Source organism: Girardinichthys multiradiatus, chromosome 5 (genome assembly GCF_021462225.1).
Source record: "Girardinichthys multiradiatus isolate DD_20200921_A chromosome 5, DD_fGirMul_XY1, whole genome shotgun sequence".
Taxonomy (NCBI): domain Eukaryota; kingdom Metazoa; phylum Chordata; class Actinopteri; order Cyprinodontiformes; family Goodeidae; genus Girardinichthys; species Girardinichthys multiradiatus.
In genome coordinates this window covers 27198704-27215424 of record NC_061798.1, presented here as the reverse complement: position 1 = coordinate 27215424, position 16721 = coordinate 27198704, and the positions used below count along the sequence as shown (strand labels likewise).

Genomic DNA, 16721 nt, shown 5'->3' with positions numbered 1-16721 from the left:
AGGTCGAAGTCGTTGTCTTTCGCTAGGGGAAAAAGAAACAAAGCGACTGGCCAGCTACGTGACGCGTTTTTTAACTAATCAACAGTCGTTAATCGCTGTATATTCTTATGTTAGCCGTCAACAGTAAAGTAAAAAATAATAATAATTTGGTTGTTCCCGCTCGGTTTTACGTTTCTTTCCCCGTTTGTCGTCGAGCCGAACGCGGCTAACTATCGTCTTAGCTAGCTACAAACCGAAGGCGCTTAACAGTTTTATCGAAATGAGAGGGGGTTCCTCGTACGGAGACAGGGATAGAGACAGAGATCGTGGACGAGACAGGTACGTTTTTTTTTAGATTTAGCAACAAAACTTAGCGTCAATAAATGTTTAGGCCTCAAAGATAGTTTGGCTGTGGCTGGATTAAAGCAACCCATAAACAAAAGCTAACGCTGAAAAATCATTTTCACTTTGTGTTTACATCTCTGAAAAACAGCTGTCCCATTGATGGATAAAGATAGATTAAATGTACATTGAAAATAATATGAACACAAAAGGCTTGTTAATCTTCTCAAAGAATTATTTGAACACAACTACTTCATGAAATTGGTCCTAACGGAGGTGCGGGTCGTACCGTGTTATTCCTCCTCACTGAAAGTCACCGACCTGTCTGCTTGTTAAACTTTTTATTGCGTGTCTGATTTAGAAATTAACATTTAAATGCAAGTTATTGCACTGGATGTCTGCTTGCAGCCAAATAATAATGTTTGATCTTGGTAATTAACAGTGCAATGTTCCTGATTTGTGTGTGGTAGAATTGACCTCTAATAAGTATGTTGACCTACTGCTTTATCCAACTGGAACATAGTTTTCATTTAAAAGGTAGACCGCAACACATAACGAAACAGATGCATCTGCCCAAGAGTATAGAGCAATCCACAGATCGTGCATTTGAACATTCTTATTCTGCATGACAATATTTTACACCCACTTCTTCATAGTGCCCTTAAACAACAAGACACTTGAGACAATAAGACAAACAGGTCCAGTTTTACTTTCAATAAAGTGTAATTCAGTTTGGGCCAAATTAATTCTCATCAATCTAATTTGCCCATTGACAGTCCAATTTAATCCAGTCAGTTTATGTTTTAAATCAAGTTACATGTAGTCCAATTTACTCTAGTTGTGTGAAAATACAGTCAATAAAAGTTTCCTTTTGTATGTGACTCCATTTAAATAATTCTTTTTACTCAATGCCCACAATATTGTTTCTACTGAAAATGTAAGAATAGGTTGGATGTAACTTCTGTTACTAGTGTGGCTTTAGAGCTGTTTGTGGAAACAAGGATGCTTCTTAAAATGAAGAACATAATTGTCGTTTAGCATCCTGAGGGTATTGGTGTAGTATGTTGGAGCAGCAGCTTATCTACAGCTGAGAAGCTTAGAGAAGCTGGGCCAGAAGGCAAACTCTGTCCTAGGATGTCCCTATGGCCCAGTACAGGTGGTGGGAGACCGACTGCTGCATCCTAGGTCCGCGAAGGAGCCTTATCATAGATCCTTCCTCCCAGCAGCTGTTAGACTTTATAACCATCACTGCTCCTAATAGACTCAATAACTGTTTACATTCCTGCTGTTTTTACAGTTTTTCCCATTTCTGGTAAATTGTCTTTTTTTTAAGCACAAACATACATGCACATGTTCTGTTTTTAAATGACCCTACTCAGTTGCACATTTCTTTTAATCTGTGCATGCAATTTTTAACAACTGTACAGTATTTTTTCCTATGTTGTAAATTATCCCCTACTGTCCAGTCTCTTGTTGTTACTCTTTTGTTTTTATTTTTGTCTGTATCTGCATGCTTCCATTTACCTTATGTTGGTTCACTTTGCTGCTGGTTCCCTGAGTTTCCCCACTGCAGGACAATACATATATCTATTCTATTCTATTCTTACAACAGTAAGCGTTCTGTCGGGGGTTTCTTCAGATCCTCTGCCACACAGACCACCACAGATCCATCCTGCCTGCAGCTATAGCTATCTATAATGACTCTTCAAATGAAAACATACACAGTATATTGAGAGTTGCTCAAATATTGTAATTTCTCTTTTGGATCATTAAAGTCTTTTTGAATTGAATTTGAATTTCAGCTGAAGGAATGTAATGCAGGCTGCTGGGGCCCCAGTGCTGTATTAAATCCTCTTATCAGCGTCACTTTCATCTCCGGGTATCTGTTGACCTGCAGCAGGGTTGCTGTAATTAGTTCTGAATGTAGTTTCTGGGCTATTGCAGCTCTTTTGTCTGTCCTCTCCACTGAGAAGACTCAGCCATTGCCAATACTTTTAGCATCAGATGTTTCTCTAATAACAAGGGGGTGGGGAAACAAGGATGGCTATACCCTGTTTTTTGCCACATTGATGGAAAATCTTTTCTTGTTCCATGATAAAGCCTTTCAAACGTATTGTAAAGGTCAGATTTGGATTCATTGATGTTGAGTAGAACGAAGCATCCACTCAGACCTCACTGTTGAGTCACTGATTAAAAGCCCTTCTAATTTTACCACCGGGTTAATTTCTAGTCCATGAAGATTACGTACTTTACTTACAGATTTACAGTTATGACTATGTTACCTGACTAAGATGGATGTCATTTGTGTGATAATTAGCTTGCATCCTAGTTTCTCTTTACATCTTGATGCATATCTCTTAGGCCACGGTTTGGAGGGGGCATGGGTGGCCGCAGCGGACCCCCGCCTATGAAGTTTGGAAATCCTGGTGAGCGTCTCCGTAAAAAGAGGTGGAACCTAGATGAGCTGCCAAAATTTGAGAAGAACTTCTACACCGAACACCTCGATGTCCAGCGCGTGGGTCAGGTAAGTCTTTTTTTTTTTTCTGCTCACACCACCATTAAATCAAAAATAATAATAATAAGCTGATTGTTATGTTTTTTTATGCTAATTTTTCTTTTACTGTTTTCATAACCAGTATGAGGTGGAGGAGTTTCGCAGGAAGAAGGAGATCACCATCAGAGGCACTGGCTGTCCAAAGCCTGTAACTGCTTTTCACCATGCTCAGTTTCCTCGTGAGTTAACTGTGTTTTACTCAAATCCTTCATAAAGTTCTGAATATAAAGAACCTCCACTTAGAATATTTACCATGTTGGTTTGTGTTGGTAAATATCCTTCTTTTACTTAAATATCATAAATCAATTTACACCATTTTTTTATGAAAGGCCAGATGGAGACTTCAGTAACATTTAAACCGCTGAGTTAAACTGCTTCTCATGCCTTTGCCTTACAGAGTATGTGATAGATGTCCTGGTGCAGCAGAACTTTAAGGAGCCCACAGCGATCCAAGCCCAAGGTTTTCCTGTGGCCTTAAGTGGAAAAGACATGGTTGGAATTGCACAGACTGGGTCTGGAAAGACCCTGGCTGTAAGGATTTCTCTCCATTATCCTGTTAATAGCATGTTCAAATAATTTTTACCCTGTCATTTGGTCTCCAATACCTGGAAATCTGTGTGGATTATAAAAACCAGAGGTCCTAAACAGAATTCAAGTCATTTAAATTGATATTCAATTTTTTTTATCAAACATTTTGGAAGCCATTTATCCTTCCTTCCATTTTTCCTTGCAGTATCTCCTTCCTGCTATTGTACATATCAACCACCAGCCCTATCTAGAGAGAGGGGACGGCCCCATAGTGAGTGCATATTTACATGACCTTAGAATAGAGTTAAATCTGAAGGTTTCAGTCCACAGAATTCCTGTGTTTTATTCCTCCCTTATTCTTCTTCTTCTGTTCCCAGTGTCTGGTCCTTGCACCGACTAGGGAGCTGGCCCAGCAGGTTCAGCAGGTTGCCTACGAATATGGCAAGTCCTCCCGTATCAAAAGCACCTGTGTTTATGGTGGAGCACCTAAAGGACCACAGATTCGCGACCTTGAGAGAGGTAGGTGGGGTGGGCTGTTGTTTGCGAACGGTAGATTTTTTTTAATCGTTTCTGACTTGGTGATCATATCTGACCCTAGGTGTTGAGATATGCATTGCCACGCCTGGTCGCCTCATTGACTTCCTGGAGGCGGGGAAGACCAACCTGCGCCGCTGCACCTATCTAGTGCTGGATGAGGCCGACCGCATGTTGGATATGGGCTTTGAGCCGCAGATTCGCAAGATTGTCGAACAAATCAGAGTAATCAGTTGTTCTGCTGTTTTAAAATGACCACTGATATGTGACTGTGTTGAAGTGCTTTTTTTTTTTTTTTACTGCATATATCTCTTGCAGCCTGACAGACAGACCCTGATGTGGAGTGCAACATGGCCGAAAGAGGTTCGACAGCTTGCCGAGGACTTCTTAAGGGAGTACATCCAGATTAATATTGGCGCTCTGGAGCTCAGCGCCAACCACAACATTCTTCAGATAGTTGATGTCTGCATGGAGACTGAAAAGGACAACAAGTAAAAAGGATCAAAAGCAAATTCACTGCCTATATCAGTTGTTTTTTATACAAACTGAAGTGAGTTCTGGTGATTCGCTGATATTATCTCTCTGTATTCAGGCTTCTTCAGCTGATGGAGGAGATAATGGCTGAGAAGGAGAACAAAACCATCATCTTTGTGGAGACCAAAAAGCGATGCGATGATCTCACTCGCAGGATGAGGCGCGATGGGTGAGGAGCATTTCTGGTGCTTTAGAAATGACTCCGTAGTCATGTGATAGAAAGCTTTCAGCGTGTGCATTTAGCTTGCTGAATCAATGTGGCTTTGTTACCTAGGTGGCCAGCCATGTGTATCCATGGAGACAAGAGCCAGCCAGAAAGAGACTGGGTACTCACTGGTAAGAACACGCCTCCAACAGTGTCATCGCTCTTTAGGGATCAGGGGGAAGTTGACCTTTGAGTGAGTTAACGTGTCTTCAGGTCAAATCTCAGATCAGAGTCTTCAGATTAGCATTTTCTCTGGGTTCCCACAGAGTCTGGAAAAGTATGGAATTTTAAGTATTTTTCAGCATTGAATAAGTATGAAGAATTATGGACAAATATATAAGTCATTCTCTAAAAGCTGCCTCCTCCTGTTCATCAATCGGTCCTTTCATTATCCATTAACCATCTCTCCATCAGTCTAATACGCAGCCATGAGATAATTTGTCCGTTATTCAGTCATCTATCATCTGTCAGTCTGTTGCCATCCATCCATCCATCCAGTTTCCTTGCAGTCTGTGTGTTTTGCAGGTTTCAAATCTGCCTTGAATTTATAGTGAACCTTTTATATTTACACTTACAAATGACTAAAGGCGCCTGATTTCTATACAGTAGCTTTTACTACATTCCTGAATGCCTGTGCTGTCAGGATTCTTTAGTGCTGATCAGGTTGGAGAGAACGACCATAGATCCAGAGTACACAAACTACATGATACAGCCGTCATAAAGCTTTGATTCATTTGATTCTTGAAGAAAAAAAAAGTCACATTCCTTCACAGCTAATACGATCGAACCATTTTAAGCATTTTAATTATTCGTCAGAGATGTTTCCTCGCCTTCCTTTAGTTGAAGCTCATTTGACAGCGTTTTTATTTTCATCTTACATATTTTCATTTGATTTAACTCCACAGAATTCAGGAGCGGCAAGGCCCCCATCCTGATTGCAACGGATGTAGCCTCTCGGGGTCTGGGTATGTCTGTGAACACATTGATAACCTCATAAGATTTCTGTTCTAAGCGTCTTATGTCTTACTCATTTGATTTGTACTTCAAATAATAATACTGTATAACATGTATTCAAGTCAACCATAATCACGGTTAATGCACTGAATTTCATTAAGCAGGTGGTAAGTAAGTAAAACAACTCTTGTACATCAAGTAGGCTTGAGAATCCTTATTTATATCCTCTGAGCTTATTAACAGGTATTATTTCGCAATAATAAGAGCAAACGTGTACACTTTTATCATACATTTTTTTAGGTATGTCAGTAAATTGAGTTTTTCTTTTTTTACGAAAAAAAATGTACAACTGAAGGTCCAGCTGTCAGCCAGATGTGTGAAAATGCTCAGAAGATAAAACCAGAATGAGTCCAAATATGACCTACTGACTGAATAAGCTCATATTCAAAGATCTGCTCACACTTTACAACCTGATAGTATTATAGGCTGATGCATGCAATGCTGCAGGCCTCAAGCCTTTTGATCCAGCAGGTTTATAGTCTGTTTCTTGTTACCGCAGTTAAAAAGCTTCCTTCATGCGGGGCTCTTTGGCACGCTGCCTGAAAGGAGGGGTGTGTGGGCCAGAACTTCCTGCGCACCTTTTCTTATGTCTCCTAGTGTGGTGTCCGTATAAACTCCTGGCTGCTGCTCATGTTTCACAATTTTATCCACAAAAGCTTTGAACGTTCACTTCAGGAGAGCCGTATGTGTAGAACAGTGATAGCCGAGTTTCACATCTGATCTTTCTGTAGGGTATTGTGAGAAGGGGGGATAAGTAAAGTTTTGTAACTTTGCCAAATTTCGATGACTTTATGCTTGTTTTCTTCTCCCCTCTTCTCCTCTCAGGGTTTGGCAGCACACGGCAGCTGTAACAGTCTGTGCTGCTGTCTCTGCCCCCCTCAGTCACATTATAAAAGGCAAGCTTTGTGAGCTTTAGTGGGATTAAAGCCCCCTTTACTCTCCTGAGCTAAAAAAAAAAAAACAAAAAAAGAGAGAGAGAGAGATCCCACCCCCTCCCATTAATGTCAGTTTGAAAATCCAACGAGCCTTCCTTGGGAGCATCCTGAGGTTCCTGTATGTCTGCCCGTCGGTCCAAAAAGCAGACAGACAGGGGAGAGAGAATTAGACGGGCTCGTCTGGATCCAGTCCTGGCCAGGGTCTGAGGAGGGTCCCGCAATGCGACGAGAGAGCAACAGAACCAGCCATTGGGTGTACGTGGGGGTGTCCTTTGGGGTTTAACGGTTCTGCTCCCGTCTGACGTTGCTGGAGTGAGCAGAAGGTGAGGGAGGAATCCAGTCTCCCTCTCCCTCAGCCCTTCCCTTTGAACCAGGACTGATCAGGGGGAACTGACAACCTTTGTAAAAACAACTTGCAGGGGGTAAGTACCGCAACACCCCTTTATCTTAACTCCTTCATGAGCTCACCCTACAGTCAGGTTCTGCCTTGGTGCTTATATATAAAAAAAAAAAATCATAATTCAGTAATCATAGCACACTATTATTCCTGTGTAATAGATGATTAAATGGCTTCCCTCTCGTGATGGAGGGGAGATGGGAGACCTATTGATCAGCAGTGCTGTCAGAGCCCCACGTCTTCTGTAATGAGAAACAGACTTCTTTACCTTCCACATTTTGGCCGATAATAATGAGTCCTCTGAAAACCACAGAGGCCTAAAATGGTTTCTTTACATGTCGGTGCTCGCTATAAATCAAGTGAGTACACAACCTTGAAGGCATGTTGAATAGCAAAGCTGTTTCACTGAAATTAATCTGTGGATGTGTGGATTGTTGCACTGTGTCTGATAAAGCAGGTAAGTGACTCCCATTTGTTCAAATCTTTCTGCTTCAAACTGAAATATGCATGAAGCTCTCAGCTTCCTTTAAGTTGAAATAAATACATCACTTCCTGTTCTCTAAAAGCCTTTTCCCCCATCTTGAATTTTTAAAATGCTAAAGTCTTTTGCTGTCTATCCCAAAGATGTGGAAGATGTAAAGTTCGTCATCAACTATGACTATCCCAGCTCCTCTGAGGATTATGTCCACCGTATTGGGCGCACGGCCCGCAGTACCAATAAGGGCACGGCCTACACCTTCTTCACCCCGGGAAACCTGCGACAGGCCAGAGACCTGGTCCGGGTCCTGGAGGAAGCCCGGCAGGCCATAAATCCCAAACTGCTTCAGCTCGTGGACTCGAGCCGTGGCGGTGGAGGCGGTAGGAAGAACTATATTATTTTCATTTATAGTACCAGTCAGAAGTTTACATCTTGTGCATTTTTTTATTTTATTTCTACTTTAATCGGGAGAACTAATCTTAAGATTTGCATTTAAATAGCCCTATTTTTCAGGGTGGACTTAAGATATAACTTCAGCAATTTGTAAAAACAAGAACTAGCTGCGCAAGTTTGACTTTCTTATGGGTTCTCTCCAATCCACACACGATCAAAATAATACATATTAAATATATACAGACATCCTTGCTAATATCCGGATAAATGTCCTAGAGCAAATTCCTGATAAACCAAATGTTTTTTAGCTATGAGCAAGGTGCCGGCTTAATTCTGTCTAAATATTGACAGTTCTTCCTCCTGACTAACCTTTTACGCTTAGTCCATAGATTTTAATAAATCAAAGTTTCAGGCCCTTTCCAGAAGCTTAATCTTAGCCTGCTTTATTCATTCCATGTTTTTTGGATCATTTTTCCTGTTGGAACACCAAGCTTTGTCCAAACCTCAACAGTCTTGGTGCTGATTTAATGTAAAGTTAAAGACCTTGGAGGCAGTCCTCCAACTTCCTTATTCCACCCACCAATGCACCATACCCACTGGAAGCAAGTTGACCCCCTGCAATGATGCTGCCTCCACCATGGCCTAAAAGTTTGTACAGTGTTCATGGATTTGAAAGTCTTGCCTTGACTCCTCCAAACATTTGTCTCATCATTCTGGCCACATAACTCCAAGTCTTTGTCTCGCCTGACCATAAAAACATTTTGCAGAAGACATTTGACTTGAATAGGTGAGTAGTGTTGGAGAAGGCAGTGGCCCAAAATATTCCTAAATAAAATGATGAAAAAAGAAATTGTTCCCTCTCAGAGCCTGACGTGGGCCATCCTTTTATTCAGAGCACAACTTTAAATACTTCTTCACCAAAATCCAAAGAATCCTGACATTTGATGTAAAGAATGTATATACAAAGTCATATCATTGGTGTTAATGTGAAAATTCCAACCAGTCAACTCTCATCTTGTGACTTACGTAAGTTTCTGGCACTCTGGACTGTATGTCAAGCTGACCTGGGAAGCTGCAGGATGTAATAATTATTCCCATTATTGGACTGTTTCTGAACAGGCCTACCTGCTCGTTTGAAATAACAACTAAATTAATCTTTCCACACGCCAAGAACCTGACCCTATCTAATGGTATCCTCTCAGTCCATCCATTGTTGATGTGAACCCATGCAAAGTGACTCTGGTGTCACAGTTTAGAACAGACTTCTGCTTTGGGAGTTCCTAGGTTATTCTCACTAGGTTGTTTGCTTTCATCTGAGGGTGAAGGTATCAGTCAGATGGTTGAAGCTTGGGCACAGTTACGTGTTCCAACAGAACAAGGATACAAACACGCAATGAAACTGGTTTTGGATTTACTAAAGCAGACCAACATCAAGGTTTAACCTCAAAACATTTGAAAATGTATAGATTTATCCTAAAAGCCTGGTTTGTGACAGGTAAACAACTTAAATTGGCTATGTTATTTCTGATAAGAAGAGTGGTCAAAAATCCAGCCAGAATTAAGTCAGGACCCTGATGATGGCCACAAAAAGTGTGGTATCTCTGCAGGTTCATTTCTACATACACTATATTGCCAATGGTATCGGGTCCCAGCACCAAATCAATGAATTCTGGTGTTCCAGTCACTTCCATGGCTGCAGGTGTAAAAAGGTTGGTGTAGACAAGCTAGACTGACCTCAACCTTCTTCAACACCTTTGGGATGAATTAGAGCGGAGGCTGCAGTTCTGGTTTTCTCATCTAACAATGAACACACTCCTAAACCTTGTGGAACGTGTTTACAGAATAGTTAAAGTTGCTATTGCTGGCAAAGGTGGGTCCATCAACAAACTGGACCTAAAAGATTAAGGATAGGATGTCATCAAAGTTCATGTACATGTAAAAGTAGACAGAGAAGTATTTTTGGCAATGTAGTTTATATCAGAGTAATGTTGATTCTGTGTGAGTAAATCCACAATAAATTTTAACTTGTGCACCCAGTTATTTTTATGAAATCTCATTGAATTATAACCCACTCTGGAAGAACAGTTCAGTGCATCAATAAAATCCCCCAAATAAGGACATTCATGCACATGGATGCAAATTCTCACGAAGATTAGCCAGATGTTTGTAGTGATGAAAGCAGAAGCTCATTTAAAATTTTACTTTGCATTGTTTTTGTGGTTTTTGTATGCAGGTGGCAGAATGCGTTACCGTGGCGGCAGCTCCAACAACCCTAACCTAATGTACCAAGACGAGTGCGATCGGCGCATGCGCTCTGGCGGAGGCGGCAAAGACAGCCACGGGGGCTTCAGCCGCAACAACCGCGACGACAACCGCTCCTCGTCGTCCTCCTACAGAGACAGAAACCGAGACCACAGGAACAACTACAACGCCAGCTCTGATCAGTACCAGAACTACAACAACAACAGCGGGGGCTACAACCCCCGCGGCGGGGGGCCGTCCAGCGGCGGTCAGGATCAACCCAACCAGCCGCAGGGCCAGTTCACCCAGGCCCCTTCTCTGCCTCCTCCACCGTCAGGGGCTCCGCAGCCGTTGATGGCGCAGCAGTTTCCCCTGCCACCACAGCCCCCACTCATGGGCTTCATGGGGCAGCCGCCGTACCCTCCTTTCCCCTCTGCTCCCCCTCCTCCCCCAGGCCCACAACCCCCCCGAAAATAGTTGTAATTAACATGTAATGAGTTAATTTGTTCAACTATGTGTTTGTAGCTCAGCTTTTTTCTGTTGTGGTCTCCAACAAACGGGAGTGTGGACAGTGTTATATCTAAGGAGGGTAACGGCTCATATGTTTTACATGTGGAATTTGAAGTATCCAATAAATAAAAAGCCCGGAATAATTAAAATGACCCAACCATGTATTATGGAGGAGGAACAGGGTTCTTTCTGTCCTTTATTTTACCTGCTCCAGTCAGACTTTAAGAGTTAATCCAATAAATTTGAGTTAATGTTTTCTTGGGAAGAAAAAAAAAGATTTTCACATTCCAGACACCTTGACCTTTGTACTTATTCAACCTGACTTCTTCTGTTTGAAATAGGTGGCTTTTGTTGATGGCTTCAATTTGAGCTTCACCACATGGGTTTATTAATCGGTTTTCTTTTCTAGTTCCAGTAATGACCACTCTTAGATTATTATTCTTTTACATGATCATAAACTATTGTATTAGATTTAGGTACATTTAGTCCTGCATGCCTTCACACTTTCCTTTTGTGTAGCAAGTCAGAGTGAAGTAGCATTTTTAATGAGCTTTGTTAATCTTTGCTTGTTTTCTGTCAGCTATGCTCTTTTTACAGTGTTTTCCTAAATAAATAAAATAAATAAATGTGTTTTTGTTTTGTTTTGCAAATTATTCTGAAATTACATCAGGTACATTATTTGTTCTGCTTCAGACATTCGTAAAACATGTGTAGGACATGCATGCTTAGACTTGCTTGGAATTGATCACATATACATTGATAGTATTGAGTGCAGAAATAGTGAGGGTTTTTATTTACAGTGGGCATGATGTGCTTCTCCACATATTCAGTCTTAGTTCCACCCTGTTCAGCCTGTTGGCCGGTGGTTAGAAGAAATGGGCATTTCTGAAGAATAACTAGAATTCAAGTTGCAACTATCAATTTTTTTTTCTGATCAACCAATTAATAATCAGCTAGCAAAAGGTGCTTAATAAATTTTTTTTTACAGTATTTGAACCAGGTGAAGCTAAAGCTATGCCCATTAAGGAGTTCTGGATAGAGCATATTTACAAAGTTTGTCATCTTAAATGCAAAATGTATATATTTTTTGTAGTTTTGGCCTAATTACTCCTTTGAGTGGGTTGTTCTTTCAGCAAATGTCATGTTTCAGTCTGTATACTCCAGTTAACCATTATTTGATTACTAAATTAGTTGCCCATTATTTCAATAATCAGTTAATCACGATTAATCAAATTGTTTCAGCCTTTATTAGAAGTTTATAGAAACTAACTTCAAAATATAGATAAAAAAAATTGCTTTGATTCCTTTTAAAGAGATTGTTTTTTCCAACTGAATAAATGTAATAAAATTAAGGGTTGGATTTCCCTACAATTTTTCCATTCATTTTCTATACCCGCTTCTTCCATACTGGGTCGCGGGGGAGTTCGTGCCCATCTCCAGCAGTTTATGGGCAAGAGGCGGGGTACACCCTGGACAATTCACCAGTCCCCCGCAGGGCAACATACAGGACAGAACCAGGCACACCCATTCACACTTGAGGGTAATTTAGAGACAGTCCACTGTTTTTGGACTGTGGGAGAAAGACCGAGAACCTGGAAAGAACCCACAGACACGGGGAGAACATGCAAACTCCATGCAGAAAGACCCCCAGCTGGGAATCAAACCAAGAACCTTCTTGCTACAAGGCAACAGTGCTACCAGCTGCACCACCATGCAGTCGCATGCTTTCCCAGACAAAGTTTATTTCAAGGCTTTTTACACATCTTTACCAACGTTTGTGTCCTCATTATTTCTCCAGAACCCAGTTTTCTTCATTCGTTTTTATTGTGGGTCTTTCTGAACCCCAGATGCATTTACAGATTTCTGCTCCCAAACCACACAACATCTAAAAAGATCATTTAACACATTATACTTCTTATGCTTTACAAAGTCATTTCTGGTAAAGACAAACATGAAAAACACTAAATTTAGACATGTGCAGAACAAAAAGAAAAAACTTAATCTCAGGCACATGTGGCAGAATTAAACTCAGGATGACACGAACATAGTATTGTATGAGTTTTTCTTTGGGTTAATCAGTAGTAGAAAAACAAGATGGATGAACAAGAATGAGTCCATGTGCAAAATATGAACACAAGTGCATACAAGTTTAAATAAGGAAAAAGGAAAATAATCCTGAGTAAAACTAAAAACAGAAAAAAAAAGTGCAGAAATAAAGAGATCTGGTTTTTTTGTTGTTGCTTTTTTAGGAGATGCAGACTGAGCGCCTTTCAATCACAACAGGAAAAATGAGTAAATAAAAGATAAAGGATGATTTTTGTCTGGATCAGTTTTAGCAACATTAGCTGCGGTAAAAAAAAAAAAACCATTTTCGCTGCACAAAGACATCAGATCGTCCAATCACAATAAAATCAGCTCATCATGTGCACCCTGCATGCTTTGGTTACATCCGTTCCTTCTACTCTGAAGAGATTAAGACTCAAACAGAAAACCTTTGCAGTGATTTTAAACGTGGGAGTTAATGCTCATGTTTAGTTTCTCAAAGTGCTGGAGAATCAACTATAACTTTATTTTTGATTAGTTAGGAAGAAACCAATTCTAATTCCACCAACCGCATATTTAACAATAAAAAGTCCAAAAGTATCACTTGTAATATTTGTGGTTAGACTTGCAAACTGTTTAATATGCAGCTGATTGTGCAGCATGTTGTATAAGAATGGATCACACTGATTTGTGGAAGAAAAGTATGCCTATATGTTTGATAGCAACAACATAAATCACATAACATGGGAATTACTTCATGGTACGTAGATGAAACCCATTAACATTCAGAAGAGGTTCTGCAAATCGACACATCGGACTAATTATCTGAGGAAGAGGACGTAGCGACTCCATTTAGAAACACTGATGGGATCAAATGAGGAGAAGAAGGCACAAGGTCAACTGGTTTCAACAACTGCTCTCACATCAGTTTTTGCAAAGCAGACTGAAGCCATTTCATTGTAATCTGGTCTTTTTTCCCCTCCGAAGGAAAACGTCGACCTAAACATAAAGGATGGTGCAGATATGACGACAGGAAGCCTGTCCTTTCTCTCTCTCTAAAGGTTGCCCCAAGTGTCTGGAGGTGGGAACTCGTACACGTCACCGGATTCATCATGAGATTTGTCCCCCAAGTTGAAAGTTAGTTTGTAGCGCAGACGCACTTTTTCCTAAAAGAAGAGCACAAAGGACAGGTCACGCCATGTTTTCAGGATAAATCCGATCCTGCTGTAAACACCTAAAACACATCAGCAGACGTTCTCTGAAGTTAAATGTGAAGGCACCTTGTGAGGGTTGGCCAACAGCAGAGTCTGTGTGACAGCGGCTGGAGGGAGGATGGGGTTGAAGGCTGGCAGATCTGTACAGGAGGGAGGCTGCAGCTTTACTTTCATCACCTGGAAAACATAAACCCACTGATAAAAATCGAAGCAGACACCAAATTCTGGGGTTCTTTATGGTTTTAACAATTTATTTTCTGAGGATTATACCACATGAAAGCTAGGAATCCAACAGAAACTGAAGGAATTACAATTTTATCCCAATTTTTGCATCAAAACCTACGTCCTCAGCCTTTTTGCTTTTTTAAAAAGTACATCAAGGCACATGCTGCTGATTGATGCAATTACAGACGGAAAATGGTGGGATGCCTTAGTTTTGATGCATTTAACAAACTGGAAGAAAATTATAATTGTTCAGTATTTGATCTTCCGATCAGAACCAATCACAGCAAAACTGTCCGATTTCAGGCAGATTAACTGACGCATCCCTAAGTTTTAGACTGGTGTCATGAGCATCAAGAGCACAAAAACCTTCGCGTACTCTGGGAACAGCTGCCTGGAAACGGATGTTGGTGACAGGAATGGGCGCCGAGGACAACATGGAGATGATCACCACCAACACGTCCGGCCTCGATGGAGGACAGTCGCGCGCAAATGTGAACAAAACCCGGAGGCTGTGTTTGTCGAATACAGTCACTGGTAACACGCTGCCTGAAATGAAAAAAGAAGCCATAAATCATGTGATGAATGAAGGAACCAGCGTAGGAAATGGCTCTGACATCACAAGAGGCAGATCAGCTGGCATCAGTAAACACAGTGGTGGATGAGCTTCTTTTGACACATCTTGAGGTAGATTCACAAGCATTTAAGTTGTTAAATTTAAGGGGTTCCATCCTATATGTTCAAGTCTAAGTCAGACTTTGATGACCTCTAAACCCTGATGGATGCTGCCTGGTGACGAGGCAGCACGTTGTTTTTATGTTTTTGTGAATCCAAGTAAATTCTTTAAAAAGGAGGAATTCAATAAATACCTGCGAATAAAGAGGAAGAAACTAGGAAAATGTCAATAAAGATATTTGAAAGAACTCTGTGATCTGTTGTCTAAAGCCTTATGGGACATCACCAGAGACGTCCACGGCATAGGTCGTTTTTGGAAAGGCCGGCTGTATCTTTAAATAATTCAAATTAACCTCAGAATAAGGAAACTAGAAGAAAATCTGCCCATGACATCTTTTATAGGTGACAAATTACATCTAAAGTGAATCTGACTGATTTTACTGAAAAGTCTGTCAAGCAGCTTTAAATCTAATGTCCATCAAATCTGTTTCTTCTTTCCTATAAAAACAGCCAGTGTAGGTTGTGTCTTTGGAGCTTACTAGGTTTGATCAACTCCAGAGGCACAGTAACGTCTGCTAATGAGATGCTGTCGCACGGGTCAGCAGCTGATGATGAGCTTTTGTCTGCAATGCCAAGACTAGAGACGAGGACGCCATCGGCCTGCTCTGATCGGACAAGGAGGCTGGACGTCGGCCCGGATGCAGGAGCAGGAGCAGGCCTACACCTCACCTCAGACTTTGCTTGGAGATCTCTCAAAGGGACCTTAGAGTGAGGCTGGAGCTTATCCCTGCAGGAAAAACAAGAACATTTTTTTCACACCCCTTCTGTTTGCAGGTTAAAAACACTACAGCAGCAGTAGTTTACTCTAGAATTACAGGGCACCAAGACCCTTTTCTTTTCAAACTTACAGAGTACAGTTTTAAGTTCACTTTGGGTTTGAGGCGGGCATTTTGAAAATGTTCAGACTTTAGATTTGGAACCAACAGAAAAACAAAACAATGTAAGGAAGGAGAGAGAGATGGACAGATGTGGAGACTGATGGATCAATGATTGCTTGATGTATGGATGGTTTGACACATTGATAAAAAAAATAAGAACAATAACAGGTCTGGTTGGAGCAACAGAATAATGAATAAGCAGAGAATAAAAATGTTTATCCACGTTTTCCATACTTCTTAAAATGCCTAAATTAAATTCCAAACCTTACCCTACTTACAAAGCTCTCAGGATTTCCACTCACCATTTCACCTGCTGGCTTTCTGGAGGTAAAGACTGCTGTAACAATGTTTTTCCCAGCAAATCCAGCTCTTCCATTGCTTTTGGTGTAGCAGTGGTGCCCCCTGCTGGTGGAGCCTGTAATGTCTGGACCACATCTGGATGCAACTCTACAGCTGGAGCCGAAGCCTCAGCAATATTTAAGCACTGGGAACAAACAGGGTGTTTGATGTAGTTAGTCAACAGATTGTAGTGTATAATAATTTTAATACCAAATCCTAACTGCAGTTGTCTTTCGCCTTTCTAGATTCATGTTGATAAATAGTTGGAATCAAAGCTTGAATAAAAACATGCTTGTTGGGGTATTAATTCCCACCTGAGAGATGATGTTAGAGTCACAGTTTTCTGATACATTCAATCCTGAAACAGTAGGAAAAAAACAGATATTTTCATTGATGTGTTAATGATAAAAGTCAGAGGAGTCTTCGATCTAAAACACATGTAGCAAGTTGAAGGGCTCTTGTTTACCCAGAGACATGAGTTCATCATCCAGGAGGCTCAAGCCCAGGTTCTGAGGTGCAGCCAGAGGGTTGAAAGGTTCTGTCTTTTCTGAAACATTGAGGCCCGCCAGGTCTAATAGTGCTGAACTGCTGCCGCCTGATTTTGAGTCTGTAGAAGGAAAAAACAAAAGGTAAATTATACCACCAG

At 40.9% G+C, this 16721-nt stretch overlaps 2 protein-coding genes across 3 annotated transcripts in view; one reads left to right on the top strand and one right to left on the bottom strand.

Moving 5' to 3' along the window:
* Window positions 1-10: 10 nt before the first annotated feature.
* ddx17 (DEAD-box helicase 17) lies at window positions 11-11274 on the top strand. The gene is made up of 13 exons (XM_047365636.1): window positions 11-318; window positions 2683-2845; window positions 2958-3054; window positions 3273-3406; window positions 3609-3674; window positions 3781-3922; window positions 4002-4162; window positions 4256-4428; window positions 4530-4640; window positions 4746-4807; window positions 5582-5641; window positions 7647-7880; window positions 10127-11274. The coding sequence occupies exons 1-13, from the start codon at window positions 260-262 to the stop codon at window positions 10609-10611; spliced, it is 1947 nt and encodes a 648-aa protein (XP_047221592.1). The 5' UTR covers window positions 11-259; the 3' UTR covers window positions 10612-11274.
* A 1175-nt stretch (window positions 11275-12449) lies between these two features.
* LOC124869178 (ADP-ribosylation factor-binding protein GGA1-like) overlaps window positions 12450-16721 on the bottom strand; it is a 19554-nt gene continuing 15282 nt past the window's right edge. For both annotated transcript variants that reach the window (XM_047366944.1, XM_047366943.1), the window contains exons 11-17: window positions 16542-16682; window positions 16390-16433; window positions 16039-16220; window positions 15338-15585; window positions 14503-14672; window positions 13968-14078; window positions 12450-13853 (exon numbers count right to left, since the gene is read on the bottom strand). In XM_047366944.1, the coding sequence (XP_047222900.1) occupies window positions 13743-13853; window positions 13968-14078; window positions 14503-14672; window positions 15338-15585; window positions 16039-16220; window positions 16390-16433; window positions 16542-16682 (1007 nt within the window). In that variant the 3' untranslated portion in view covers window positions 12450-13742. The remainder of the gene's footprint in view (window positions 13854-13967; window positions 14079-14502; window positions 14673-15337; window positions 15586-16038; window positions 16221-16389; window positions 16434-16541; window positions 16683-16721) is intronic.